The sequence below is a fragment of the Physeter macrocephalus genome, unplaced genomic scaffold, assembly GCF_002837175.3.
Source record: "Physeter macrocephalus isolate SW-GA unplaced genomic scaffold, ASM283717v5 random_148, whole genome shotgun sequence".
NCBI lineage: Eukaryota > Metazoa > Chordata > Mammalia > Artiodactyla > Physeteridae > Physeter > Physeter macrocephalus.
This window is the reverse complement of record NW_021145434.1, coordinates 1,847-24,528: the sequence shown is the minus strand read 5'-3', so window position 1 is coordinate 24,528 and position 22,682 is coordinate 1,847. Positions and strand designations below refer to the sequence as shown.

General features: G+C 52.9%; 2 protein-coding genes across 5 annotated transcripts in view; one reads left to right on the top strand and one right to left on the bottom strand.

Annotated features, from left to right (window-relative positions):
- CRAT (carnitine O-acetyltransferase) overlaps window positions 1-1,785 on the bottom strand; it is a 14,090-nt gene extending 12,305 nt beyond the window's left edge. For 3 of the 4 annotated variants that reach the window (XM_028484225.2, XM_007103765.4, XM_007103764.4), the window contains exon 1: window positions 1,310-1,784. Coding sequence is in view for 1 of the 4 variants with exons in the window: in XM_007103764.4 (XP_007103826.1) it covers window positions 1,310-1,336 (27 nt within the window). In the remaining 3 variants the exon portion in view is untranslated. Of the gene's footprint in view, window positions 1-1,309 lie in introns of all 4 variants that reach the window. The other variant, XM_028484226.2, reaches the window with a different exon arrangement.
- Window positions 1,786-1,986: 201 nt separating this feature from the next.
- LOC102979744 (serine/threonine-protein phosphatase 2A activator) lies at window positions 1,987-21,001 on the top strand. The gene is made up of 9 exons (XM_028484235.2): window positions 1,987-2,269; window positions 6,397-6,494; window positions 8,937-9,023; window positions 13,728-13,853; window positions 16,217-16,334; window positions 18,247-18,346; window positions 19,264-19,388; window positions 20,267-20,367; window positions 20,909-21,001. Exons 1-9 carry the CDS (start codon window positions 2,239-2,241, stop codon window positions 20,999-21,001), a joined length of 879 nt encoding a protein of 292 aa, XP_028340036.2. The 5' UTR covers window positions 1,987-2,238.
- The last annotated feature ends 1,681 nt before the right edge of the window (window positions 21,002-22,682 follow it).

The window sequence follows — 22,682 nt, the reverse complement described above, 5'->3', positions numbered from 1 at the left end:
GGAGCCTGTGCTCCGCAACGGGAGAGGCCACGACAGTGAGAGGCCCACGTACCGCAAAAAAAATAAATAAATAAAAATAAAATAAAATAAACCAGGGACTTCCCTGGTGGTGCAGTGGAAAAGACTCCGAGTTCCCAATGCAGGGGACCCGAGTTTGATCCCTTGTCCGGGAACTAGATCCCACGTGCTGCAACTAAAGAGTCCGAGTGCCGCAACTAAGACCCAGTGCAGACAAATAAATAAATAAATAAAATATTAAAAAAAAAACAAACCCCAAAACAAAGAATGCTGGCTTTGGGATTGGACTAGATTTGAGTCCAGGGGATGCTGGCCAAGTCTCCCCTTGCCTCAGTTTTCCTGGCAGTAAAGTGATCAGGCCATTTAGCAGGTCCTAGAAGATGACCCAGAGGCCATCTGTGGGATGGGAACAGAGCTCAGGTGGCAGTGGCAAGGATGAGATGGAGCTCTGAGGTCCTGGAAAATCTGGAAAAGCCTCTGGGTAGGTGGATGGGTACCTCAGCCCTCTGGGCCTGGCAGTGTCTGAATACCTTTCTTGGCCCAGACAGAGGGAGATACAAACAGAGATATGTTTGGAGTAGAGAGGAAAGGAATCCAAGTCAGGATAGCAGCACTACCTGCTCCAAGCTGCCCCCGGGGAAGACTGGGGGTAGGGGTGGAGGCATGGGGGTGTGTAGTTGTTAATCAAGTTGGGGGAGTGACTGGTGGAGAGGGAGGGCACGGGGCTGCCACCTGCTGCCTTCTGCCAATTCTGAGGACTTTCTGAGCAGCCCAGCTTGATGCCCTCCCTGGAGTGTCTCTGGCCACACACAATCCCCCAGGGGACATCTGATAAGCCCGGGGAAGGTGACCAACTGGATGGGGTTGGAGACGTGGCTCTGGCCCGGGAAGAAATGGCTCAGGCTGAGCGTGCGACAGGTGTGTGACGCAGAGAATAACCGTGAGGAGACACTCCTGGTCTCTCCGCTCCTTGGCTCCGGGCCTAAGGGTGGAGGTGCTGCCCGAAGCCGGGGTCCTTACTGTGTCTGCCGGGTCTTTGGAATTTGGCGCCACAGAGTGTGGCTTTGATCTAGCCTCTGACCTTAAGCCTCAGTCTCCCCCTCTGCCAAGCGGGGTTAGCCCACATGCCGACCCCGGCCCAGCAGCTGCTGGTGAGGCTGGACTGCAGGCACCGGGCCGCGGCGCCTTGACGGCCGGTTTTCCCGCTCGGGCGTAGCTGCGCTGCTGGCCCGGTCTGCGGCCCGCCCGCCCGGTCCAGGGCCCGCTAGGCCGGCTGCCCGGCCGCACTCACCACGGTCCTGGCAGCGAAGGCCAACATCTCTGCGGCCCGCTCGCGGACACACGGTCCGCTCCGTCCCCCGCGCTGGGCAAAGTCCGCGCCGCCGCCGTGGGTGGCTTCCCGCTAGAGCCTCCGGGCCAAGGTCGTCGAGTCACGGCCGCCAGCGGGTAGAGACGGCCCCGCGCCCACCCATCGGGCCGGGCAGGCGGCCCGGGGTAGGCGGACTCCTGGGGCGCGGCCTCGGGCCAGTTGCAGGCCCCGGAGGCTAGCCGAGAGCGCGGGGCGGGGCCGCGGGCGGGACCAGGGCGCAGTTAGCGGTTGAGGACCCCGCGAGGCGGTGGAACCCCGGAAGGGGAGCAAGGCGGAGGCCGCCGTCCAGCTCGCCCTCTCCCACCTCCATAAGCCGTCCAAACTGTTGGAGGCAGTGGTGTGCACCCCTCTCAGTCCTTTTGGTGCCTTTGAGCGCTGCCCTCAGAGTGGTGGGAAAACACAACCATGTTGACAAGGGAATGTCTTCTACTAGTCCTAAGAATAGCGTCAGAACCACGCAACAAGATGACAGGTGGGGACCGCCCCGCAAAAGCATGGCCGCCGCGCTCCCAGGGCCCTCCCCGCAGGCGGTTGGCGAGTCTCGCGGCGAGCCGGCCGTTGGTGCGCATGCTCTCCGGCGCCCCGCACCAACATGGCCACCGCCTCCGGGTGAGCGCGGCCGCCGCGAGTCGGCCGTTGCTGGGCATGCTCCCTGAGTGCCCCGCACCAATATGGCGGGCGTCCTCGCTGGGGTGACTTTAATTTTCGGTTTTCGGCTGTAGCCGGCCGGTGCTCATTTCTCTTCGGAAAGCTCTGAGCGCGTGGTGGGGCCGGGGAAAGGCAGGGTGGGTGCGGGGGTGAAAGGTGAGAGGTGACTGCAGGCATCCAGGCCGGCTCCTGGCGGCAGGAAGATGGCTGAGGGCGAGCGGCGGTCGCTGCCAGGTAGGGCGGAGGGGCCGCGGTGGAGTGGGGGGTCGGGGGCGGTGCCAGGCGTGGGGGCGGGGACGGGGTGTGGTGTGTGGGGTGCTCAGCGAGGGGAGGAGGGTCGGGAGGTGGGGGAACTCGAGGGGCGAACGCTCTTGGGCCCCGAGGAGGAGCAAGAGTTGAGAGGCCCCGAGGGAGAAGTGCTGGGGAATGTGGAGGGAGGGCAGGATCCCGGGACTGCAAAAGGGCGATGGGTGGGGCGTGACGCCAGGACCTGGGGAGCCTGAGTTGCCCGAGGGTCGGGTGGGCAGCTCCGTGGCCCGAAGGGGAGGCCTTTTCCACACCTGGGCTGCTCCTGCTAAAGTCAGCTCTTGACCCGGCGGGGAAGCAGCCAGGGATGGAGGCTGCTGTCTTCATTAGACCCGGCACTGGGGCTGGGGGCTGGTGCTCCGTGGGGCCTGCCTCGACCCCTCGGCCCTGACCACCCCTCATCACCTGCTCTCTTTTCCCCTTGGAGACCGGGCTCCGGAGTTTCAGTGGCTAAGAAGTTATCGAGGGAAACTGCCCTTGGTCGTCTAAACCACTGATTTAAAAACAGTGGTTGTGCAAAGAGACGACTTTCTTTCATCTGTAACTTTTATTTACACAGTTCATCTCAAATAACTGGGATGGAGGTGCGAGGGAAAGGATCCTCTTAGACCGGTAACGTGGGGAAATGGAAGGGTGTTTGCTGACCCCTCCCCCTCCCCTCCCTTTTGAGCTAAGAAGGACTTTTAAAATTCCGTCAGAGGTGCAAAGAGGTTGGCAAAACAGCTAATGTTCTGAAACGTTTCGCTGTTCCTTCTACCTTGTCTCCCCTTTTATGACCTCTGGGAAGGTCTCAGGAGGGAGAAATTTTGAAGATCAAAAAAGGCATCCCCTCCACTCCCCACCCCGCCTCAAAAAAACAAACAAACCAAAAAAACCCAAAGAGCTGGGTATGGTCTGTTAAGGCATTTGAAACCAGACATTTATTTTGTTTGGTACAAAACTTCTGTGCATGTACCCTTAGGAGTTCCGGTAATGACATCAGGATATATAAGGCAACCAGAATTATCAGTGAGATGAATGTGTCTGTTAAGATGGGCCGTGGGAGGGGTGGGGGGAAAACCTGTGTACTGAGACCGAGGAAGGCTCAGGGAGGTTATCTATGGCTGAGAAGATTCAGGTTCCCAGGAGGTGTTCCTTCTTTGAAGTTTGAAACAAGGGATGTTTAGGAACAGTGGAAAGAACTGCTTAACTCAGACAGTGTAGTGATGAAAACCTTGGATTCTGGAGTTACATAGACCTGGCTCTACCTGGCACGCTGCCGCCTCTGTGAGCTTGTTTTCGTATCTCTCAAAATGGGGATACTGTAGATTCCTCACCGAGCTGGTAGTGTGTGTTCCATAGATAGTGTGGGCAAATCATGGGGCATGGGGGTAATCAGTAAATCTGGATTACTGTTATGCTTTTCAAAGATGGTACAGGTTAAACACGTAGACAGGTTCCCAAATTGTAGGTGATAACATATTATACTCTCTGGGATTTTTTAGGAACACCTCTAAAACTCTGGATGTTTCCATCTTATACTGAGGGGTTGTAGGGGATCCAACTGTCCCGTGGCACATTTGTCAGAGGCAGAATAATCTGAGGCTAGAGAGGCTGTGGGTCTGACCTCATTGATCACAGTCTCAAGTTTGAAGGCTTGTCTTTTTGATTTGGGATTGCATGTTCTGGCGAGTTGTGTGTGTGTGTGTTTCATCAGTGATTGGTCGCAAAACTTCCAAGTAGCCTTTCCTCTGTGAACAGGGCCCAGCCCTGTGGAATAATGTTGGGAGGGCTAGTCCCTGTTGTCGCAAATTTAGAAAAGGGCTCTGTTCCCAAAGATCATTTGCAAAAGGATAATTTGGAATGTAGAACACATTTTCCCATAAAAACAATGCGGTTAGGTCACCAGCCTGACTTACAAAGCTTTTAATTTATCATCTTACTTGAAGTAGCAATTTATTAATAGTATGGTCGTCAATTTAAGGTTCTGGGAACAGGACTTGCAGAACAGGTGGGAGGAGGAAGAGAGTTTCCAGTCTGTTTTTTTTCGGCCCTGGGTTGAATTTGAATTAGGCAGAGGTTTGCCTTGGTCTTATCCCAGATTCTCTGTCTTCTTAGGTCTCCAGGTCTCCTGGCACTTTTCCTTTCCTCAGGGCCTCTGGAGGCAGGCTCTAGTCCCCCAAAGGTCACATGTTCTAGAACCTACTTAGGTCTATGTTCCCTTTTCTCCATGCCGCTGATGTGAGCTAGGTTTTAGGAGGACAGCAATGGAACAGATTTATACTACATTGTGAGTGACTGATAGTCCTTTACACTTCTTGGAGAGTTTTCATTTTCATTTTTATTTATTTACTTATTTTTTTATAAATTTATTTTAAAAAAATTTTATTTATTTTTGGCTGCATTGGGTCTTCGTTGCTGCGCACGGGCTTTCTCTAGTTGCGGCGAGCGGGCGCTCCTCTTTGTTGCGGTGCATGGGCTTCTCATCGCGGTGGCTTTTCTTGTGGAGCACGGACTCTAGGCGCGTGGGCTCAGTAGTTGTGGCTCACGGGGGCTAGAGCGCAGGCTCAGTAGTTGTGGCACACGGGCTTAGTTGCTCCGTGGCATGTGGGATCTTGCCGGACCAGGGCTTGAACCCGTGTCCCCCGCACTGGCAGGCGGATCCTTAACCCCAGCGCCACCAGGGAAGCCCTATTTATTTTTTAAAAAAATATTTTTATTTTTTGAGAGTTTTCATTTTTAAGGAAAGGGGCTTACTAATCTGACAAATCTCCAAGAGTAGATTCAAGCCCACAACTCCCAACCCGTAACCTTTGGGACTAGGTGTATTTTGGAATTCAGAGTTTTTCAGATTTCAGGAAGCAGTGTCCCATAATCAAACAAAAAGATTTATACAGCAAAACATAAACTTCAGCTAAATGAGATACACAAACTACCCTGTGTTTTCCTTTCCCTCAGCTTCTGAAAATACAGAAACTCTATTTAAAATAGTTTATTTCTGATTACAAAAGTATTACAATGCCAGTTTTTAATAGTAATATGTAGCTTAGAAAGTGGAAGTCCTTTATAAATCTTACCTCCTAGAGATGACAGCTATTAACTTTGGTGTTTAATCCTTTAGATTTTTCCAATGCATAAGCTAATAGGTTTATGTGTTATTTATGTTAGTATGTAAATTTTTTTCTTTACAAAAATAACATAATATTGTATATAATATACTGCAGTTTTGTTTTTTCATTTATCAATATTTAGGCTGTTTTTCTCATGTCAGTAATTTAGATTTTGTTCTTTTCAAAAGCTAGGAAGATTTCCATCATACGGGCATATCATTATTAATCCATCACCTTATTGATTGATATTTGGGTTGTTTCTAATTTTTTTCGATGCAGTAAGCACTTTTATATACATCTTTGTCTATTTCTGTGGGCACATCTGTAGGGTTGATTCCTACTGTTGGCTCAATGGGTGTAGTATGCAGTTTTTACTTCAAAAGACAGTGCTGAGTTGCCCCCCTCAGCAGATTCTACCATCTAAGACTCTCCCCAACAGTGCAGGAGAGTTCCTGTTTCCCCTTCCCCAATCAGTGCCAGATGTTTTTAATCTGCCGACCTGATTTAGAAAAGCAGTCTCATCTAATTTACATTTCTTTGCTTATTCGGGATGTTGGTAATTTTTTTCAAATGTTTATTGGCCATTTTTTTTTTCCTTCTTTTTCTTTGAGTTGCCTGTTTATGTCTAAAAGGTCAACTTGGCTTTATTTTTCTAACCTTTCTGCCTGCTTGGGGAGCAGGAGGAGAGGGCATGGCAGATCCACTGGACGTATCAGTTGTTGAGGGGGTTGCCAGGATTGCCCAGCTCCTTGCAGAGTGGCAGGAAGCCAGTGGGTTTGGCTTAACAAGCCAATACTTTATCCTGGGAGTACGTGTCTGGTTTACGCTAGGGCTTGCGCGTTGGAGTCTTGGTTTAAAAGTGTGTGTGTGTGTGTGTGTGTGTGTGTGTGTGTGTGTGTGTGTGTGTGTTGTGTTGGGAGGGAAAGATTCTATTTATCTGATTGCTTTTTCATTTTCTTTGTCAAGATTCTTCGGAGGATATCCCTCCAGCCACTCAGAACTTCATCATTCCAAAAAAAGAGATCCACACTGTTCCAGACATGGGCAAATGGAAGCGTTCTCAGGTACCAGTGGTCTCTGCACTGTAGGGTCAGAACTGGATGAGAGACTTGGGCTTTTTCAAAGCCAATGGTTTTCTAGGCCTGAGTGGGGCTGTGAGCTCCTGACGCTTCTTGCTTTTGGAGCCAGAGCTGTTTAGAAGCTATGGAAAGAGGTGACAGGGGAGCTGGCTGTCTCTTCCCCCTCAGGGGCAGTACTCAGGGCGCTTTAGCGGGAAGGTCTCTGGGGGCTGGGGTGAGGATATAACCATGGAAAGTTCTGCTCCAGATTCTTGTAAGCCATTGCCCCTTGGGTGTTATTGTATTGGCTGAACATTCTACATTATGGAGTGGGTCACTCTGATGCTTGGTTGCAAGTAATAGCAAGTCTGGGAGCCAGTGTATCACAGGGAGAGGAGGTTACCACGTGGAAACCTAGGCCAGGGAGGTGGCTGAGCCTAAAACTCCAGGGAACTTGGATCCCAGTTTTCTGCGCTTCTCAGTCTTCATGGTAGGCAGAAGATAACAGCTTGTACCTTCCCGGCTTCTGGCACAGGCTGTAGAAAGACTGGGACTAAGAAAAAGAAAGCCAATTTCAAGTTCTCAGGGAAGACCTTGCGTCCAGCTCCATCCAGTTGCCTACACCTGGTCTGGACAGCTGGAGTGGGGAGTGTCACTTGTATAGAAGGGTGGCCCAGGGTCCTGGCAAGCTTGGCGGTTCTCTGTGAGGCGTCTGCTGTGCTTACATTGAGCCCAAGCCCTACCGCAGCCATATCTTGGCCTTGTTGGGGCCGGGGTCATGCTAGCCTGTCTGGCTCCTCTTTCACAAGCCTGCCCTTTAAATATCTGGAGATGGCTATCATGTCTTTTCTGAGTTGTTTTCTCCCCCAAGTCTTCACCAGGATAAACGCCTTAGTTCTTTAGCTGCTCAAAGGATGTGGTTTGAGTCCTTTCATCATCTTGGTTGCTCTGCCTCAGGGTTTCTCAAGCTCAGCACTATTGACATTTGGGGCAGATAATCCTTTGTTGTAGGGGGCTGTCCTGTGCACTGTAGGATGTTTAGTAACATCCCTGGCCACTACCCACTCAATGCCAGTAGCAGCCCTCCTCCCAGTTATCACAACCAAGAATGTCTCCAGACATGTTGGAAGTCTCCTGGGAGCCGTCTCGCCCGGGTTGAGAACCACCACTTTTCTCTTCCCTGAACCTGCAGGATTGTCTGAATCCAAACGTGGCTTTAGTTCCTTGCTTTCCCCTAGATGTTTTCCAAAGAACATTGGGTGTTTATGATGCACCAGGTACTTTAGCTGATTTAATCCTCACAAAAACCCTGGGACTCTGAGGTCATCTCCATTTTGAAATTGAGAAAACTGAGGCCAGGAGGTGAAGACATTTAGACATTTAGCAAGGCACAGTTAGTGGTCGAGATGAGAGTCCAAAGAGTTATGTCCAGGTTGCCTGGCTCTGGAGCCCCATGGGTTGAGCTGCTGTGCTCTAGGCTATAGGTGGGCAGCCTAATGTGGCCCTCTGCCTGTTTTTTTTTTAAATTTCTTTTTATTTTGGCTGCACTGGGTCTTAGTTGTGGCATGCATGAGGGATCTAGTTCCCTGACCAGGGATCGAACCCACATCCCCTGCATTGGAAGGCAGATTCTTAACCACTGGACCACCAGGGAAGTCTCCCCCCGCCCCCCGACATCCTTAAATGTTGGGTAAAGAGGAAGCAAGAAAGTGAGAGGCAAAAGGGATGAAGAAGAAACAAGACCACACAGAAGTTGTTTGCTGCCAGGAACTGCCTCTACAGGGGCCTGCACCTCAGTGCTTTCTTAGCCCTGTGCTGGCTGTAACCTGCAGCCCCATAGGAAAGGGTTGCCCAGTTGGAAGCTGGGGATGGGTGTGCTGGGAGACCTGGCCATGGGCAGAAAACAGCTTCATGTCCTGGGAGCAGGGCATCTGCAATGCTCATACACAGCCTGGCCTGCCTGGTGGGGGAAACATCTGGAAAGTTACCAGGGGATGGACCCTTGGTGGTATAGTATAATGGTGGAGTACTCGCCGCTCTACTTTGGAGTTTGGCTGGCTGGGTCCTAGCTCCACGTCTAATGACATCTTGGTTTTAGGACTCACTTCCCCTGAAGCCTTGGTTTCCTCATCTGTAAAATGGGGACAGTGATAGTGTCTACCTGGTGGGGTTGTTGTATAAAGAAACTGCTGGCAGCAGTGGTGAGTGCACAGTAGGCTCTGGTTGGAGGTCCAGGTGTCACTGTGATCACTGGCCTGCCAGTGGTTTTGGGTGGAGGGTCAGGGTTGCCTGTTTGGCATTATCTTTCTGCTGCCCCTGCTGTCGGGTTGGGAGCTGGGGGCAGCTTGGTGCTCTTTGGTAACTGGGTGGAGCTGGGGGCTGGCAAGGGTGTAGAGAGTGGGGGCCTGACACCCTTCTCCACGGCCCCGCCCCCCCTCTGTTTGGCAGGCGTACGCTGACTACATCGGATTCATCCTCACCCTTAACGAAGGTGTGAAGGGGAAGAAGCTGAGCTTCGCGTACAGGGTCTCTGAGGTAGGCAAAGGCAGGAGCCTGCCGGGCAGGGTCTTTCCAAAAATAGCTCCCAAGAGCCCACAGTGGGACCACTGCAGAAAAGATCACCCAGACACATGTGCAGCTGACATTTTAGTGTCTACACTTCTAATTAAAAAAAAAAAACCTGTGAATAGATGTGTATTTATAAAATTGAGATCAAGGTATATAAGCTGTTTTATAGCCTGCATTTTTGTTTTGTTTCGTTTTGTTGTTTTTTTGTTTGGGGCAGCACAGTGTGGCTTGTGGGATCTTAGTTCCCCGACCAGGGATTGAACCCGGGCCCCAGTATTGGAAGCGTGGAGTCCTAACCACTGGACCCCCAGGGAATTCCCTAGCCTGCATTTTTGTCAACTGGTGTCTGTATGTAACTTTTTAAATTAAAAATGATCACAAAAGAGGTAAATATGCTCACTGAAGAGATTACTGTTAGCGGGGACTTCCCTGGCGGTCCAGTGGTTGGGACTTTGACTTCTAGTGCAGGGAGCGTGGGTTCGATCCCTGATCGGGGAGCTAAGATCCCACATGCCTCGCGGCTAGAAAACCAAAACATAAAACGAAACAATATTGTGACAAATTCAATAAAGACTCAAAGAAAAAAAGGTCCACATCAAAAAAATCTTAAAAAAAAAAAAAAAAAAAAAAAAGAGAGATTGCTGTTAGAAACGTGTATAACACGAACAGAAAAGCTGGCCCCGCCCTGTATTCCTCCCCATAACCGACTCCCAGGGGCAGCCTCCTGCTCACAGCGTGGGGACTGTCGCCCAGACCTGCCCCCGGGGCTCCTCTGCCCCCTGAGCCATGCCCTCGCTGGTTTAAACAGTCCCCCGCTTAGACTTTGAGGCTATTTCCCTAAACATTGCTGCTCTGAACACCCTCGCACATAGACCTGTGGGCGTTCTTTCCCCAGGATTCATTCCGAGAGGTGGAAATGCTGAGTTGCAGGGCGTACACTGCTTGGTGCTCTTTGGCTGTGTTTCAAAGACCGGCTTGTTTGTAGAGGGAGGGTGAGAGCTGTGAGGAGGCCGATAGACACGGGAAGGTGTGGTCTCGCGAGCTCTTGGTTCTTGCTGGATGCCATCCCAGCCCCGGTGCCAGGCCTCCAGTGGCCTACTGTGTTCCTGTCCCAGGCAGCCCAGAGCCCCCTTGAGCTTTATCTTATCTCAGACCCCAGGCCCAAGCAGCCTCTACTGAGAGGCTTGTCCACCCAGCTCTCCAGCTGCAGCCTCGGTCTGTCGGGTAAGGCCTGGCCCTGCCCTGGCCCGGTCCCTCCACCTTTCGCAAGGCTGGCATAGCCCTCATGCTCCTGGACCCTAACTGGCTGCTGGGTGGCCAAGGTCCTGTTCTGTCACTGCGGGGAGCCAGGCCTGCGCTGGGGATTGACAGCCTTCTCTTGGGAGCTGCCCCCCCACCCCCATGACTTCTTGGGTTCCTCCTGGGCCTGCTCAGTGCTCTGGGGCTTTGGCTGTGGGCACAGACGGTGGCGGGGGGAGGGCCGCTCCTTGAGCCTATGATAAGGAATGCTGAGCTGTGCTCAGTGGGCTGGGGAATGTGGGGGAGGCCTAATTAAAGGGCAGTGTTGTAATTACCCCAGCAGATCCTGAGCTGGCAAAGCCCTCTCAGGTCCCTTCGTTACCCCTGAGGCTTTGATGGTAGATGCCCATACCCCCAGGTGTTGTCTCAGCTCAGGAGCCATTCTTCTGGCAGGATTGCAGCCTGGTTAAGTGCTTGGGTTCTGGAGTCAGGCTGATCAGGTTTTGATAACCTCTCACTTCTCAGCTGAGTGGCCTTGTCGCCTCGCTCCATCTCCTCATCTGTAGAGTGGGAAGAGCCACAGACCTACTCATGGCCCCTGGGGAGATCCCGCATGTAGGTTTCTTTTTTTTAGCACAGAGCCTGGCACATACTAGATGGCATTGTCATTATTAGCTATTGTTATCGTTAGCCGATTTTCAGTTTTAATTTCCAGTAACACTGATGTTGTTTCACTTGGGGCTCCTCCTGAGCTGGGTTCATTCCCACTCAGGGGACAGGGGTGGCCCGTGTTTCCTGCCTGGCCAGCTGCGGCTGGAGGGGAGAGGGCAGAGTGGCCTGGGGGCGTCTTCCAGACCACCTGCAGCAAGGGGAACCGGCGAGGGCGATGTATGAGATTGTCTAGACCCATGTTTAGAATGCTCTCCTTCCTTCTGAAATTATGTCTGTCCTTTTCTTTGGGGGTTAAAATGTTTTATTTTTGTAAAATAAAGGTGATAGTAGATAGGAGGCTTATGTTTTGTTGTTGTTCCGTTCGATTTTTTAAAATGAGGGCAGAATTTAAAGTTGGCAAGTAAGACTTTGGAGAAAATTTTACTGGGCCATGAAATCTGAAAAGGAAGCTTTGGTCCAAGGAGGAGGAGGGTGGCTCAAATTATTCTTCATGCTTCCTAGGGACTTCAGCCCACAGCTCCCTCCCCTCCAACCCTCTCCCCCCAACAAGCCAAACGACAGAGGCAGCCCCTGCCTTCAAAAACCCTCTCCAGAAAGAGGAGCTAGGAGCCTTTTAATTATTCATTGGCCCAGCTGAGCTAGCAGCTGGGGCCTTGCTCCCAGCACCTTCTTTATATCCAGTTCAGTGCCTCACCGAAGACAGTTCTCTGGGGAATCTGTTCTGGTGCTTCTGGGGCCAGGATTACTGCACCATCCCTTATAAGTCCCAGCTGCTGCGTGGGGTTAGGTTTGCTCTGTCCTTAGCTCTTCCTGGTGACCTGGTTCTTCACAAAGCCAGGCTCTGGCAGTGCGTTTGGTCACATTTCAGCAACGCAGCTCTTTGTCACCCTGGCCCTTGGCCACAGCCAGGTATAAAGGGAACTTTCTCCTTACAGATAACTTTCCTCTTCTCCCAGGCCCCAAGCTTAGAGAAAGGGGAGGTGAGGGAGGGCAGCCTCAGGGCCACTGTCACGTTGCTGTTTGTGTGGACTGCATGGACTGCAGTGCGGTTTGTGCCTCCCGGTGCGGGGGCCACTGGCTACCACATACCCCGTTAGCTCGAGGCCGCCTTTTCCCTCCCCACAGATACACACTCAGCTCTCGGGACCACTCCTCTGCAGAGCCTCAGCAGTGGCAGGCCTGACCGTGCCTTGACCTCTGTGTCACAGCTTTTCCCGTGGGCACCTCTTGCTAGTTCTTGCCAGCGCCAGGAGCGCCTGGAGGTGTCTCCTTATATCATTTGTACCCGGCAGACACAGGTGAGGTCTGCTTCTGGGCAAGGCCCCTCCTCCCGGCCCACCTGTCCCGTGTCATGTGCTCCCCGAGGCTTTTGTTACCTTTGTCCTGGCCCATTTCTGCGAGCCACATCTGGAAGGGGCACTTTTGGAGCTGCCCTCACAGACCCTTGTTTTAGATAGATAGCATCACCTGATGCCCTCGATGAGTAATGTTTGGTGTGCTAACGCTGCCTGGCCCGTCACACCAATTCCACTCCTTAGTCCCTGCCCTCTGTCGGAAAGATAGAGGTGAGAGATGAGATGGGTCTCGGACACTGCTGGCCTTACAAAGCGTTACCCACGTTGCACCTCTGACCCAGCATTTCTACAAAGGGTGTTGTTCACGGAGTGAACAATTGGAAGTAACCCAAACATTTAACAGTGAGGGATTTGGTAGGTAAATCACAGTACATTGGTACAGTGAAATATTATTCACTTGTTAGAGGCTTTTGCAAAATTATGTTTCCATGTTGCTGTGGAACGAGGGTCCTGAGGAAACTGATCAGGCTACAAAGTGGCGTGTGCCCTGTGACCCCTGTTTTAGAGTCTGTGTGTGGATGTATACCATCACCCTGTGCCAGGCACTGCGCTAGCATGCTTCATGGATTGTCACTTAGTCCTTGTGACGGCCCTTGGAGTTATTTACCATCATGCCCATTTTTGAGATGAGGAAACAGGCTCAGAGAGTTAAAGTCACTTGGTCAAGGTCTTGCAGCAACCAAATGGTGTTTTAGCTGTGATTTGAAGGCAGGTCCAGCTGCCTTCAAAATTCTTACCATGATAAGCAATGGAAAACACTATTAAAAAGATGCAGTAGAAGAGTACGTTAAAATGTTAATACAGGTTCCCCCATTATCTGAAAGTAGAGCGTTTCTATGAACCCTTTTGTAAACCAAAGTGGTGTAAAGTGAAAATCCTCTTTAGATTTCTTTCGGTTAGCAAAAACAGCTACTAATGTAGGTCTTCCGTAAAAGTAAAGTGGTGAAAAGCGAACTTCCGAAAAGCGGGGGATACCTATGGTGTTGATTTCTGGGTGGCAGGATTATTGGTCATTTTTGTTTTCTTCCTTTTTACATCTCTGTTTTCAGTGATGAGCAGGTATTGTGTACCAAACGGAAGACCCCCAAAAAACGTAGTAAAGCAGGTCAGGGCTGCAGCTCGTGCTTGTGCAGCAGCTCCCCCTGGATGAGCTGGCTAGAGAAACCGGGTGCAGAAGCCACGCTGGTCCTTCAGCCTAGCGCTGGGCCCTTTCTGTAAGGCTCCCTGTGTTCACCTGTCCCCTCCTTCATATTCAGGGTGGTTGGGAAGAAAGGGGGGCAGCAGGGAGAGGCCAGTCGTGCCAGGCCTTGCGGTCACTGTCCAGCCGCCGTTGGGACTTCCCTCTGTGGCTCTGGCTTGGGGACACGAGTCATCGTGGCTTGGCCCCCTCTATTTGCTTCTGCAGGCCATTGAGAAACTGGTCGCTCTTCTCAACACGCTGGACAGGTGGATTGATGAGACTCCTCCGGTGGACCAGCCCTCTCGATTTGGGAACAAGGCCTACAGGACCTGGTACGCCAAACTTGACGAGGTGAGGCTGCTGCAGGACAGGCTTGGGGGCTGGGCTGAGGAGAAAGCTGTCCGATATCAGAATCACTGGGGAGTTTGTTAAAATGGCAGTTCCGTTTCCCAAAGTACAAACGCGTTTACCCTCTCCCCCGGCCATCCTCCGGCCATCACCACTGTGGACGCGCAGTCCTCTGCACAGGGCTGTTTATTAGGTGATTGTAGCAACGGATGGAAACGCCCCACGTGTCCATCTGCAGTTTATTATCCATTAAATAAACTGGAAAGTCCACCCAGGGAGTACCATGCAGCTCTGAGAAAAAATAGGGAGGCCGACTAGGGAACTCAGGGGAAGGGACCGCAACTTCCAGTGGTCCCTCAGTATCTGTGGGGGATGGGTTCCGGGACCCCCCTCGGATGCTCAAGTCCCTTGTATAAAATGGCGAGGTTCGGTCAGCCCTCTGTATCCACGGGTCCTCCATCTATGGATACAAAGGGCCGACTGTACTGTTAGGTTAGAGGGGAGCTGGGGTGTTATGCACACGGCAAGCTGCCTTTTGGTAAGAAAGGGGAAACAAAACAAGTATGTTTGTATTGCTCAGTTTGCACTGGAAGGATATGTAAGAGGCAAATAAGGCTGTGGTTTCTTTTTTTGAGGGTGGGGGGGAGGGGGTGGATGGGAAAGGGTGGAGTAAGACTTCTCAGTGCATCCCTTTTACAATGTATTTATTTTTGAGTCATGCAAAGGTAATACCTGTTAGAAGCAAACAAAAAATAAAAATGCAGGATAGCCGCCCCTGGGAGTCCAGATTCTCACCAGGTCTCCAGGAGATTCTCATGCCAGGTGATTTTTGGGGTTTTTTGTTTTTTGGCCACGCCACGTGGCATGTGGGATTTTAGTCCCCCCAACAGGGATTGAACCCTGCGCCCCCTGCATTGGATGCACAGAGTCTTAACCACTGGACCACCAGGGAAGTCCCTCATGCCAGGTGTTTATAGACTGAACTTAGAGAAACTTGCGTCCTACTTGCTTTGGCCTAGTGTTTTCACATGGAACGGAGGGGAGTCCCAAGGACCCAGCAAAACACTGTCCCTGCGTAAGAGCGGCCTGGGGCTGCTTCTGGTCTCTAAGATGGCACGTGGGCATATATTTTTTTTTGTTAAGTTATAACTTAAAGAAAGCTGACAAATCATAGCTATCAATCATGTACAGCTTGATCTTTTTTTTTTTTATCAATTTATTTTTACTTATTTATTTTTGGCTGCATTGGGTCTTCGTTGCTGTGTGCGGGCCCTCCCTAGTTGTGGTGAGCGGGGGCTACTCTTCGTTGCGGTGCTCTAAGATGGCACGTGGGCATATATTTTTTTTTGTTAAGTTATAACTTAAAGAAAGCTGACAAATCATAGCTATTTATCATGTACAGCTTGATCTTTTTTTTTTTAATCAATTTATTTTTACTTATTTATTTTTGGCTGCATTGGGTCTTCGTTGCTGTGTGCGGGCCCTCCCTAGTTGTGGTGAGCGGGGGTTGCTCAGCAGTTGTGGCGCAGGGGCCTAGCCGCTCCGCAGCATGTGGTATCCTCCCGGGCCAGGGCCCAAACCCGCGTCCCCCGCATTGGCAGGCAGACCCTCAACTGCTGCACCACCAGAGAAGTCCCCTTCATAGATCTTAACATGTTTTTACCCTTGCATCCATCCATATCAAGCCATGGAACATTCCAGCACTTCAGCAGGGCCTTTGTGCCCCTTTCTAGTTGATATCCCCCAGACTCTTCTGACTGCTATCCTGTAGATCGATTTTGCCTGTTTTTGAACTTCATGTAAATGTCTGGCTTCTTTTGCTCAACGTTGTGTGATTCACCTGTGTTGTGCGGAGCGGTGGATCTTCTTCGTTGCCACGCAGTATTCCAGGGTATGACCGTAGCACAAGTTATCCATTCTACCATTGACGGACAGTTCAGTTGTGGGTTGTTTCCACGTTTTGGCTGCTGTAAATAATGCTGCCATGAACGTCCTTGGATACGTCTTTGGTGGACGTCGGGCACAAACTCCCTTGCTGGGAGTGTGAAGAAAGAGGACGTCTCTGGAGATGTCAGTGAGTCACTAGATGGGAAAGTCGAATGGCTTCTTTATAGGTCCCTCCTATCCTGCCCCCAGAACCGTGTCCCCTGGAGGGAGGGTCAGCAGATGAAGAGCCACCCCAGGGTGGTCTCTGTTGTGTGAAAATAAATGCTCTCCCTCCTCTTCCTTCTGTGGGCAGTCAGAGCAGGGAGCCAGGACTGCTCGCTGTGGCAGCCTGGCTCCAGCCAAGATGCTGCCTCTGGGCACCTGGCCACTGAGATGCTGCCTAATCTGCTGCCACCACTTTGTGTCTCTTGTGTTATCAGGAAGCAGAAAACTTGGTGGCCACAGTGGTCCCCACCCATCTGGCAGCTGCTGTGCCCGAGGTGGCTGTTTACCTAAAGGAGTCGGTAGGGAACTCCACGCGCATCGACTACGGCACAGGTACCCGTTACCGTGGCGGCGCCTGCTTGGCTTCGCAGTGGCCCTTTCTCGGGTTGCGTCCTCTTTGCTCTGGGTTGTGTTGGTGGGGTGAGGGAGCCAGCTGGGGTGCAGCGCGCGGCAGGTGCAGGGACGCCTGCTGCTCTGGCCTGGTCCACCAGGGGGAGCTGGTGCCGCATGCATGGTGGCTGTAAGCGCAGAGCTGACTTCTGTTCCTTGTAGAGATGGCCTGGCTGTGCGCTCGTCGTCATCACCAAACTAATAATTCGTTGAGCACTTACTGTATCCCAAGACAACCGCTTACGGAGGCCTTGAGAACAGAAAGAGCCTGGTAGCCTCTGGCAGCGCCGTGGCGCGTTGCTGCTAGCCACTCGGTGCCCTTCAGAGGGAGCGCTGTGGGCATCTTGGAAGGGGCGGTGTTCTGTATCTAGGTCAGGCATGGCTGAGGAGGGTCGCTGCTTTGATAGGCCCGCCTTTCTTTTCCTTTCCACACTGAAGCAGGCAAATGCAAGAGCTACCGCTCTCTCGGGCCCTTCCCTTGCCTCTGGAGGAGCCCAGGCCACAGGGGCAGGCCTGGAGAAGGGCCCCCTTGGACCTGGGTCATGGGAAAGTTCTGTCATCTGCTCCCCTGATGCTGAGGAACAGGCTTATTATCAAGCGAGACTTTTAGGGGCGGCGCTTTGACTGAGACCAACCAACCAGAAAGACCTGGAGGCGAGAGTGGCCAGGTCAGCAGGGGCTGGGTTTTTCCTCCACTCTCAGATGCTCTTAGTTGTGCAAGGGTGATGACTGCCCCTGAGTGATGGTGGCTTGGACTCTGGCTGGTCGCGATCAAAAACCGTGCGGAGGAAAGTAACAGCTCATAAGCTTTCCAGGCCCTTGGAGGGACCCTTACTCTGCAGAAATAGGACAGGAAGTCACTGAAATAGTCTCTCCTCCCCTCCCTCCAAATATGTTTATTATGACACCATGAACCATGGGATTCGGCCCAGAGTCCAGCCAGTGGTTTCTGTAGTGCTGACCATTTCTACTTGACATGACTGGGAAGGAAGGGGGGGGTGCCTTTTGACCCTGCAGTGTGGCCATGCTTAGAATGTGACCATGCTTAGGAGCCTTCAGTGGCTCCTATTGCTCTTAGGATAAAGTCTGAATTTTTTACTGTGGCTGTAAATGCCTGTCTGATCTCCAGCCTCATTGCATTACACTTTCTCCCTTGCTCTCTCTGCTTTAGCCAGGCTGGCCTTCCTAGGGTTCTTCAAACATATCACGGTTGGGTTTGTTTTTTTTTTTTTTTTTTTTGCCTCAGGGCCTTTCCATACGCTGTTTCTCCTGGCTAGAGTGCTCTTCTTGCTTCCCTCACGCCCTGTGCCTTGCCAGCTCTTACTCATCTTTCAAATTAAACATTATTTCTGAAGGGAAACCTTCCTGAACCCTAATGTCAGGATCCCCCTGTGATATCCTCCAATTATCACCCTATCCTTCTCCTTCAGAGGTAGGTTCATAGAAGTGATTGTATATTTAATGTCTGTCATCCTGATAGGTCTTAAACTATCAAACAAGGGCAGGGACTTTTGGCCTCTGTCCCTCTAGTGCCTGACATGGACAGTGATTTTTTTGCCACTTATAGTAGGTGCTGAATAAATAGGGTAGAATTGATGAGTGAGTTAAACCTCCAACATAAAATGTGAATGCCTATTTAAGAATCACCAGCCTGGGCCTTTTTAGGAGTAGAATTATAGTACTAGTGGTTCTTAAAAGGACCTAGTTCTTTCTGGATGGGGAAGAGGCCCCATTACCTCCATGTTGACCTCCCTCCTTAGAGGGGAAGTTAACAGTGATTTGGACTCTGGTGAGACCAAGAACAGTCCCACGCCTTCTGGAAGACTGTCAACCTCGGCTGTTTTTTCTCCCCCAGGACATGAAGCTGCCTTTGCTGCTTTCCTCTGCTGTCTCTGCAAGATAGGGGTGCTGCGAGTGGACGACCAAATAGCCATTGTCTTCAAGGTGTTCAATCGGTGAGTGAGCCAGGCGGGAGGAGTGGCTGCCAGTGGGAGGAGGAGCCAGGGGTCTCTTTCCTCCTTGTTACCATCAGACTGGGGACAGGGTGCTAGAGGGGGCTCCCGAGTGGCTGTTGGTTCTCTTGTCCTGTCCTAATCAAGCTGTGACTGTGAACAGGGTGTCCAAGACTCCTCCTTCCGACAGGTTCAAATTCAAGTAAAAATAAGTGAAGGGAATGTTACATAATGACCGCTAATGCTTCTGTGGCATTTATCACGTAGAGGTAACTTCTAAGCGCTTTACATACAACTCTTTTTATTCTCACGAAGACGCTCATTTCCATTTTATAGATGAGGAAACTGAGGCATAGAGAAATCAGGTCCCTTCACTGAGGTCACAGCCAGCTGAACCCAGGCAGTCAGGCTCTGACCTGCTCCCCTCCCCACCCAGACCACCTCCCGGCACATGGGTGTGTCTCCCTCACCAGAGGGCGCTGACACATCTGTTCTGGGCCCCACTCTGATGCTGCTGGGGCCGCAGCTCCAAGGGCGGTTCCCGAAGGGATCTAGGGGATGATCTCCTTGGACTCCCATCAGCTTTCCTATGGGCAACCCGAAGCAAGAGAAGCTGCGGCTCCTGCCCAGGCTCTCAAGTTGTCAGGAGGAGGTGATGGCACTAACCCCCTTTCCCAGTTGGTGTTTTGCCCCTTTCCTGGGCCAAAAAGAGGCTGAGTGTGAGAGAAGAAATTGAAGTTCCCTAATTTTGAGTGTATCAGCTGATGCATAACATAGGCGTGTAGGTTTTAATTGAAAAGGAGATCTGTTAACACTCTTAGGTGGTTATTTCTGGGCTCCTTTGCTCCCAGTGGCCGAAGGGTTGAGACTGTCTTTCTACTTTTTGCCACCTCCCCTCCCTTCCCTGCCCTCCTGTGCAGGTACCTTGAGGTTATGCGGAAGCTCCAGAAGACGTACAGGATGGAGCCGGCCGGCAGCCAGGGCGTGTGGGGCCTGGATGACTTCCAGTTTCTGCCCTTCATCTGGGGCAGTTCGCAGCTGATAGGTACTGAGGTACCCTGGCCCTCCTCCCTTCCCCCCTTCCCTCCCCGCCTGCCCAGGGCACACAGTGGCAGCTTGTGAAGCAGGCGTTAGAGCGGCTATTGACGAGGCTGCTTGCTGCCGGCTTGCTGCTGCAGCTGGCTTGGCGGGCGGGGGAGGCTGAGGCAGATGATGGAAAGTGACGTGGGTTGGGGCGAGGGCGCCTGGCGCATAATGGGCTGGTGTGAAATGCGCCCCGGCTCCTGGCAGCAGCTGCGGGGTCTTATGTTGAAAATGAGGGGTTCTTTTGACTCAGTGACCAGCATCATCCACTGTTATTATCGAGCTGTGCCCACGGGGGCCCATCGAGGAGCTGCTGCTCGCTCGGGGCCCACTCTGGGGGTTCCCCCCACTGTCCCACAGGCAAGCCAGAGTGGGTGAAGGGTCCACGTCTATTTCCACGTAGGATTAACCGCCTACGAAATAATGTTAATAAACGACCCTTTGTTGAGTACTTCCCTGTGCCAGGCACTGCTCTCCGTGCTTCAGGCAGATCATCGCAAGGACCCTGGGAAGGGTCTTTGCCGGCAAACCGCTGACCAGCACTTACCTGTGCAGGCACCATGCCAAGTGCTTTACGGTGGTCCTGACGTTCAGGTGGCACTCCACAGCCCCGCTGCACGGATGAGGAAACTGAGTGGCATGGCTGGAAAGAAGCAGAACCGGAGCTTATTACACTAGAGTACAAACCTGCACAGGGCCATTGATTACTCCAGCGAGATCAGGCGTTGAGGGCGGCGGGCAGGACTGCAGCCCTGGGGTGGGTGCAGATGGCACTGGGCTGCGGTGCCCCGGTGGTGCGAACGCCTGGTTCTGAAGCCCGGGGCTCTTTGCTGTTTCCAGACCACCCGTATCTGGAGCCCAGGCACTTTGTCGATGAGAAGGCCGTGAACGAGAACCACAGGGACTACATGTTCCTGGAGTGCGTCCTGTTTATCACCGAGGTGAGGGGAAGGGGGTGAGGGAGGGGCCCGTGGCAGCCTCCGGGCTGAGAGGGACTGAGGCTGGTGGCTTTGGACCCAGGAGCCAGAGCTGCTGTCTGAAGATGGCAGGGCCAACCCCTGAAGTGGGTTATTGAAAAGGAAGCCCAGCCAGGCCTCTCTGAAAGGTTAAGCCACCTTCTGACTGTCTAGGCTCTCTTCCTCTAAATCAGTACTCTGGAGTTTCTACTGGAGCCGACGGATTAAGACCTGGTCATTAGGTGGACTTGGTGACCGATGCAGCAGGTCTGAAGGGTGGGTGGGTATTGTTGGGGGGGGGGGGGGTGTCAGCATCTTGCGGGTGGGGGCCACTCTGAAAGGTTAAGCCACCTTCTGACTGTCTAGGCTCTCTTCCTCTAAATCAGTACTCTGGAGTTTCTACTGGAGCCGACGGATTAAGACCTGGTCATTAGGTGGACTTGGTGACCGATGCAGCAGGTCTGAAGGGTGGGTGGGTATTGTTGGGGGGGGGGGGGTGTCAGCATCTTGCGGGTGGGGGCCACAGGGTCTGCAGAGCTATGTGCGTGTGGACGTGTGCAGCGAAGCCATTGCAAGAGTTGGAGAGACTGGAGTGGACGGCGGGACAGATCCCTGCTGAAGGGACACACCTTTGCTGGACCTGGGCCAAGGGAGGTGCTGGAAGCGCAAGTGAGCAGGCCTGGACCCCCAGCCCACCCAGCGGGGGTCGTTGAACTGGGTGTCGTTGTCCTGCTAGGGCCTCCCGCCAGTGCAGCCTTGGACCGCTTCCTCAGGGTCACCTGGGGAGCTTGTGAAAATGCACGTTCTTGGGCTCCACCTCAGCTTTCTGAATCAGAATCTTGGGGGACGAGCGCTAGAACCTGAATTTAAACACATATGCCGGGTGATCATGCATGAAAGTTGGGGACCCACTGCGCTCGGGCCTCTCAGGAGGTGTGGGGACCTTTCATCCTCCCTGCCTGGTACCCGCCCCACAGACTTCCAAAGGGCACCCTGGCTCTGCCACCTGGAGAGGGTCTTGCCCCCGTTCTCTTTCCTGACGCCCGCAGGCATTCCTGCTGGCTCGGTGATGTCCCTCGCACAGCCGCGGACGCCCCTGCCTGTGCGGGCTTCTCTCTTGGCTGCCCGTTCTGAGCCCCCTGAAGAGGGGGAGACGCCTGGCTAAGCAGCCATAGCTCCAGACTCTCCTGGTCAGCATTCGGCTCAGGCCTCCGCCAAACTCCAGAGGCCAGAGGGGAATGCCACGTTTTTCCAAGTCAGCAAATGAAGGCCGTCCTGACGGCTGGGCGGCCACCACTTGCTTCTCAGAGATCTGCTGCCTTCAGCACTGTAGGCAGCCCAAGGTCGGAAGGACTCCAAGGCAGCCTGGCTCGCTGCCTTGAGAGCCAGTCACATGCTGCTCTCTCCAGAGTAGAATGGGAGGGTCTGCGGAGCTGGGGAGACCCCAGGAGGAGCTGGGTGAGGAGAATGGGTGGCCTCGCCCGCTCCTGGGGGTAAGAGGCTAAGCTGGTTTGGCTGGCCAAGCCCCTGGGTCTCTGCCAGTAACTAACAAGGAGGAAGGCCAGGCTGGGCCTCAGCGAGTATGGGAATTGACTCCAGGTTAAAACTTTGTTTCCTTGTTTGTTTGTTTGGTTATGCTGGTATGAAAACCCCAAAGCTTTCCTGAAGTTTGGGACCCAGGTCCTCTGCTAGAGGAAATCCTGCAGTGGCCACTAGGTGGCACTAAAGACACATTGAACTCGGAGGAGGTTTTCGTAACAGTTGAGGGAGAGGCATGAACTGGGAGGAGGCCGGCAGGCCCTAGAGTTCCTTGGTGGTTCCACACGCTCTCTGCGAGGCCTGGTTTTCGCCCTGGGCCTGGTGGTGGGCGCTGGACGCTAGCAGGGGACGTGCCCCGGAGCCGAGGTGACCGGCAAGAGCCCCTCTCACCCACTCGGCCGGCCTAGAGCAGAGGCTGGCGCAGCTCCTGACGGGGGCGCACATTGTGCTAGTTTTCCGGAGCCTGGGCTCAGCGCCCAGGCCAGCGTTTTCGCAGCCCCCAGGTGGTGGTGAGGGAGGCCCAAGGCCTGACGCTGGGACGTGGGGACCTGGCGGCCCGCGTGGAGCTCTGCGTGCTGTGGTCAGGAAGGGGGCAGTGTTGCCTCTGGAGACCCCAGGGATCGCTAGAGCTGGTGCAGCTAAGAGATTTAACAAACGAGAAGTTGGAAATGAGACTGCGCTTTTCCTCCCGCCGGAACCAGCCTGTGACCTGCCCCGGTGGCCCTGAGCTTCCGGATGAGGGACCTCACCTTGCAGGGCTC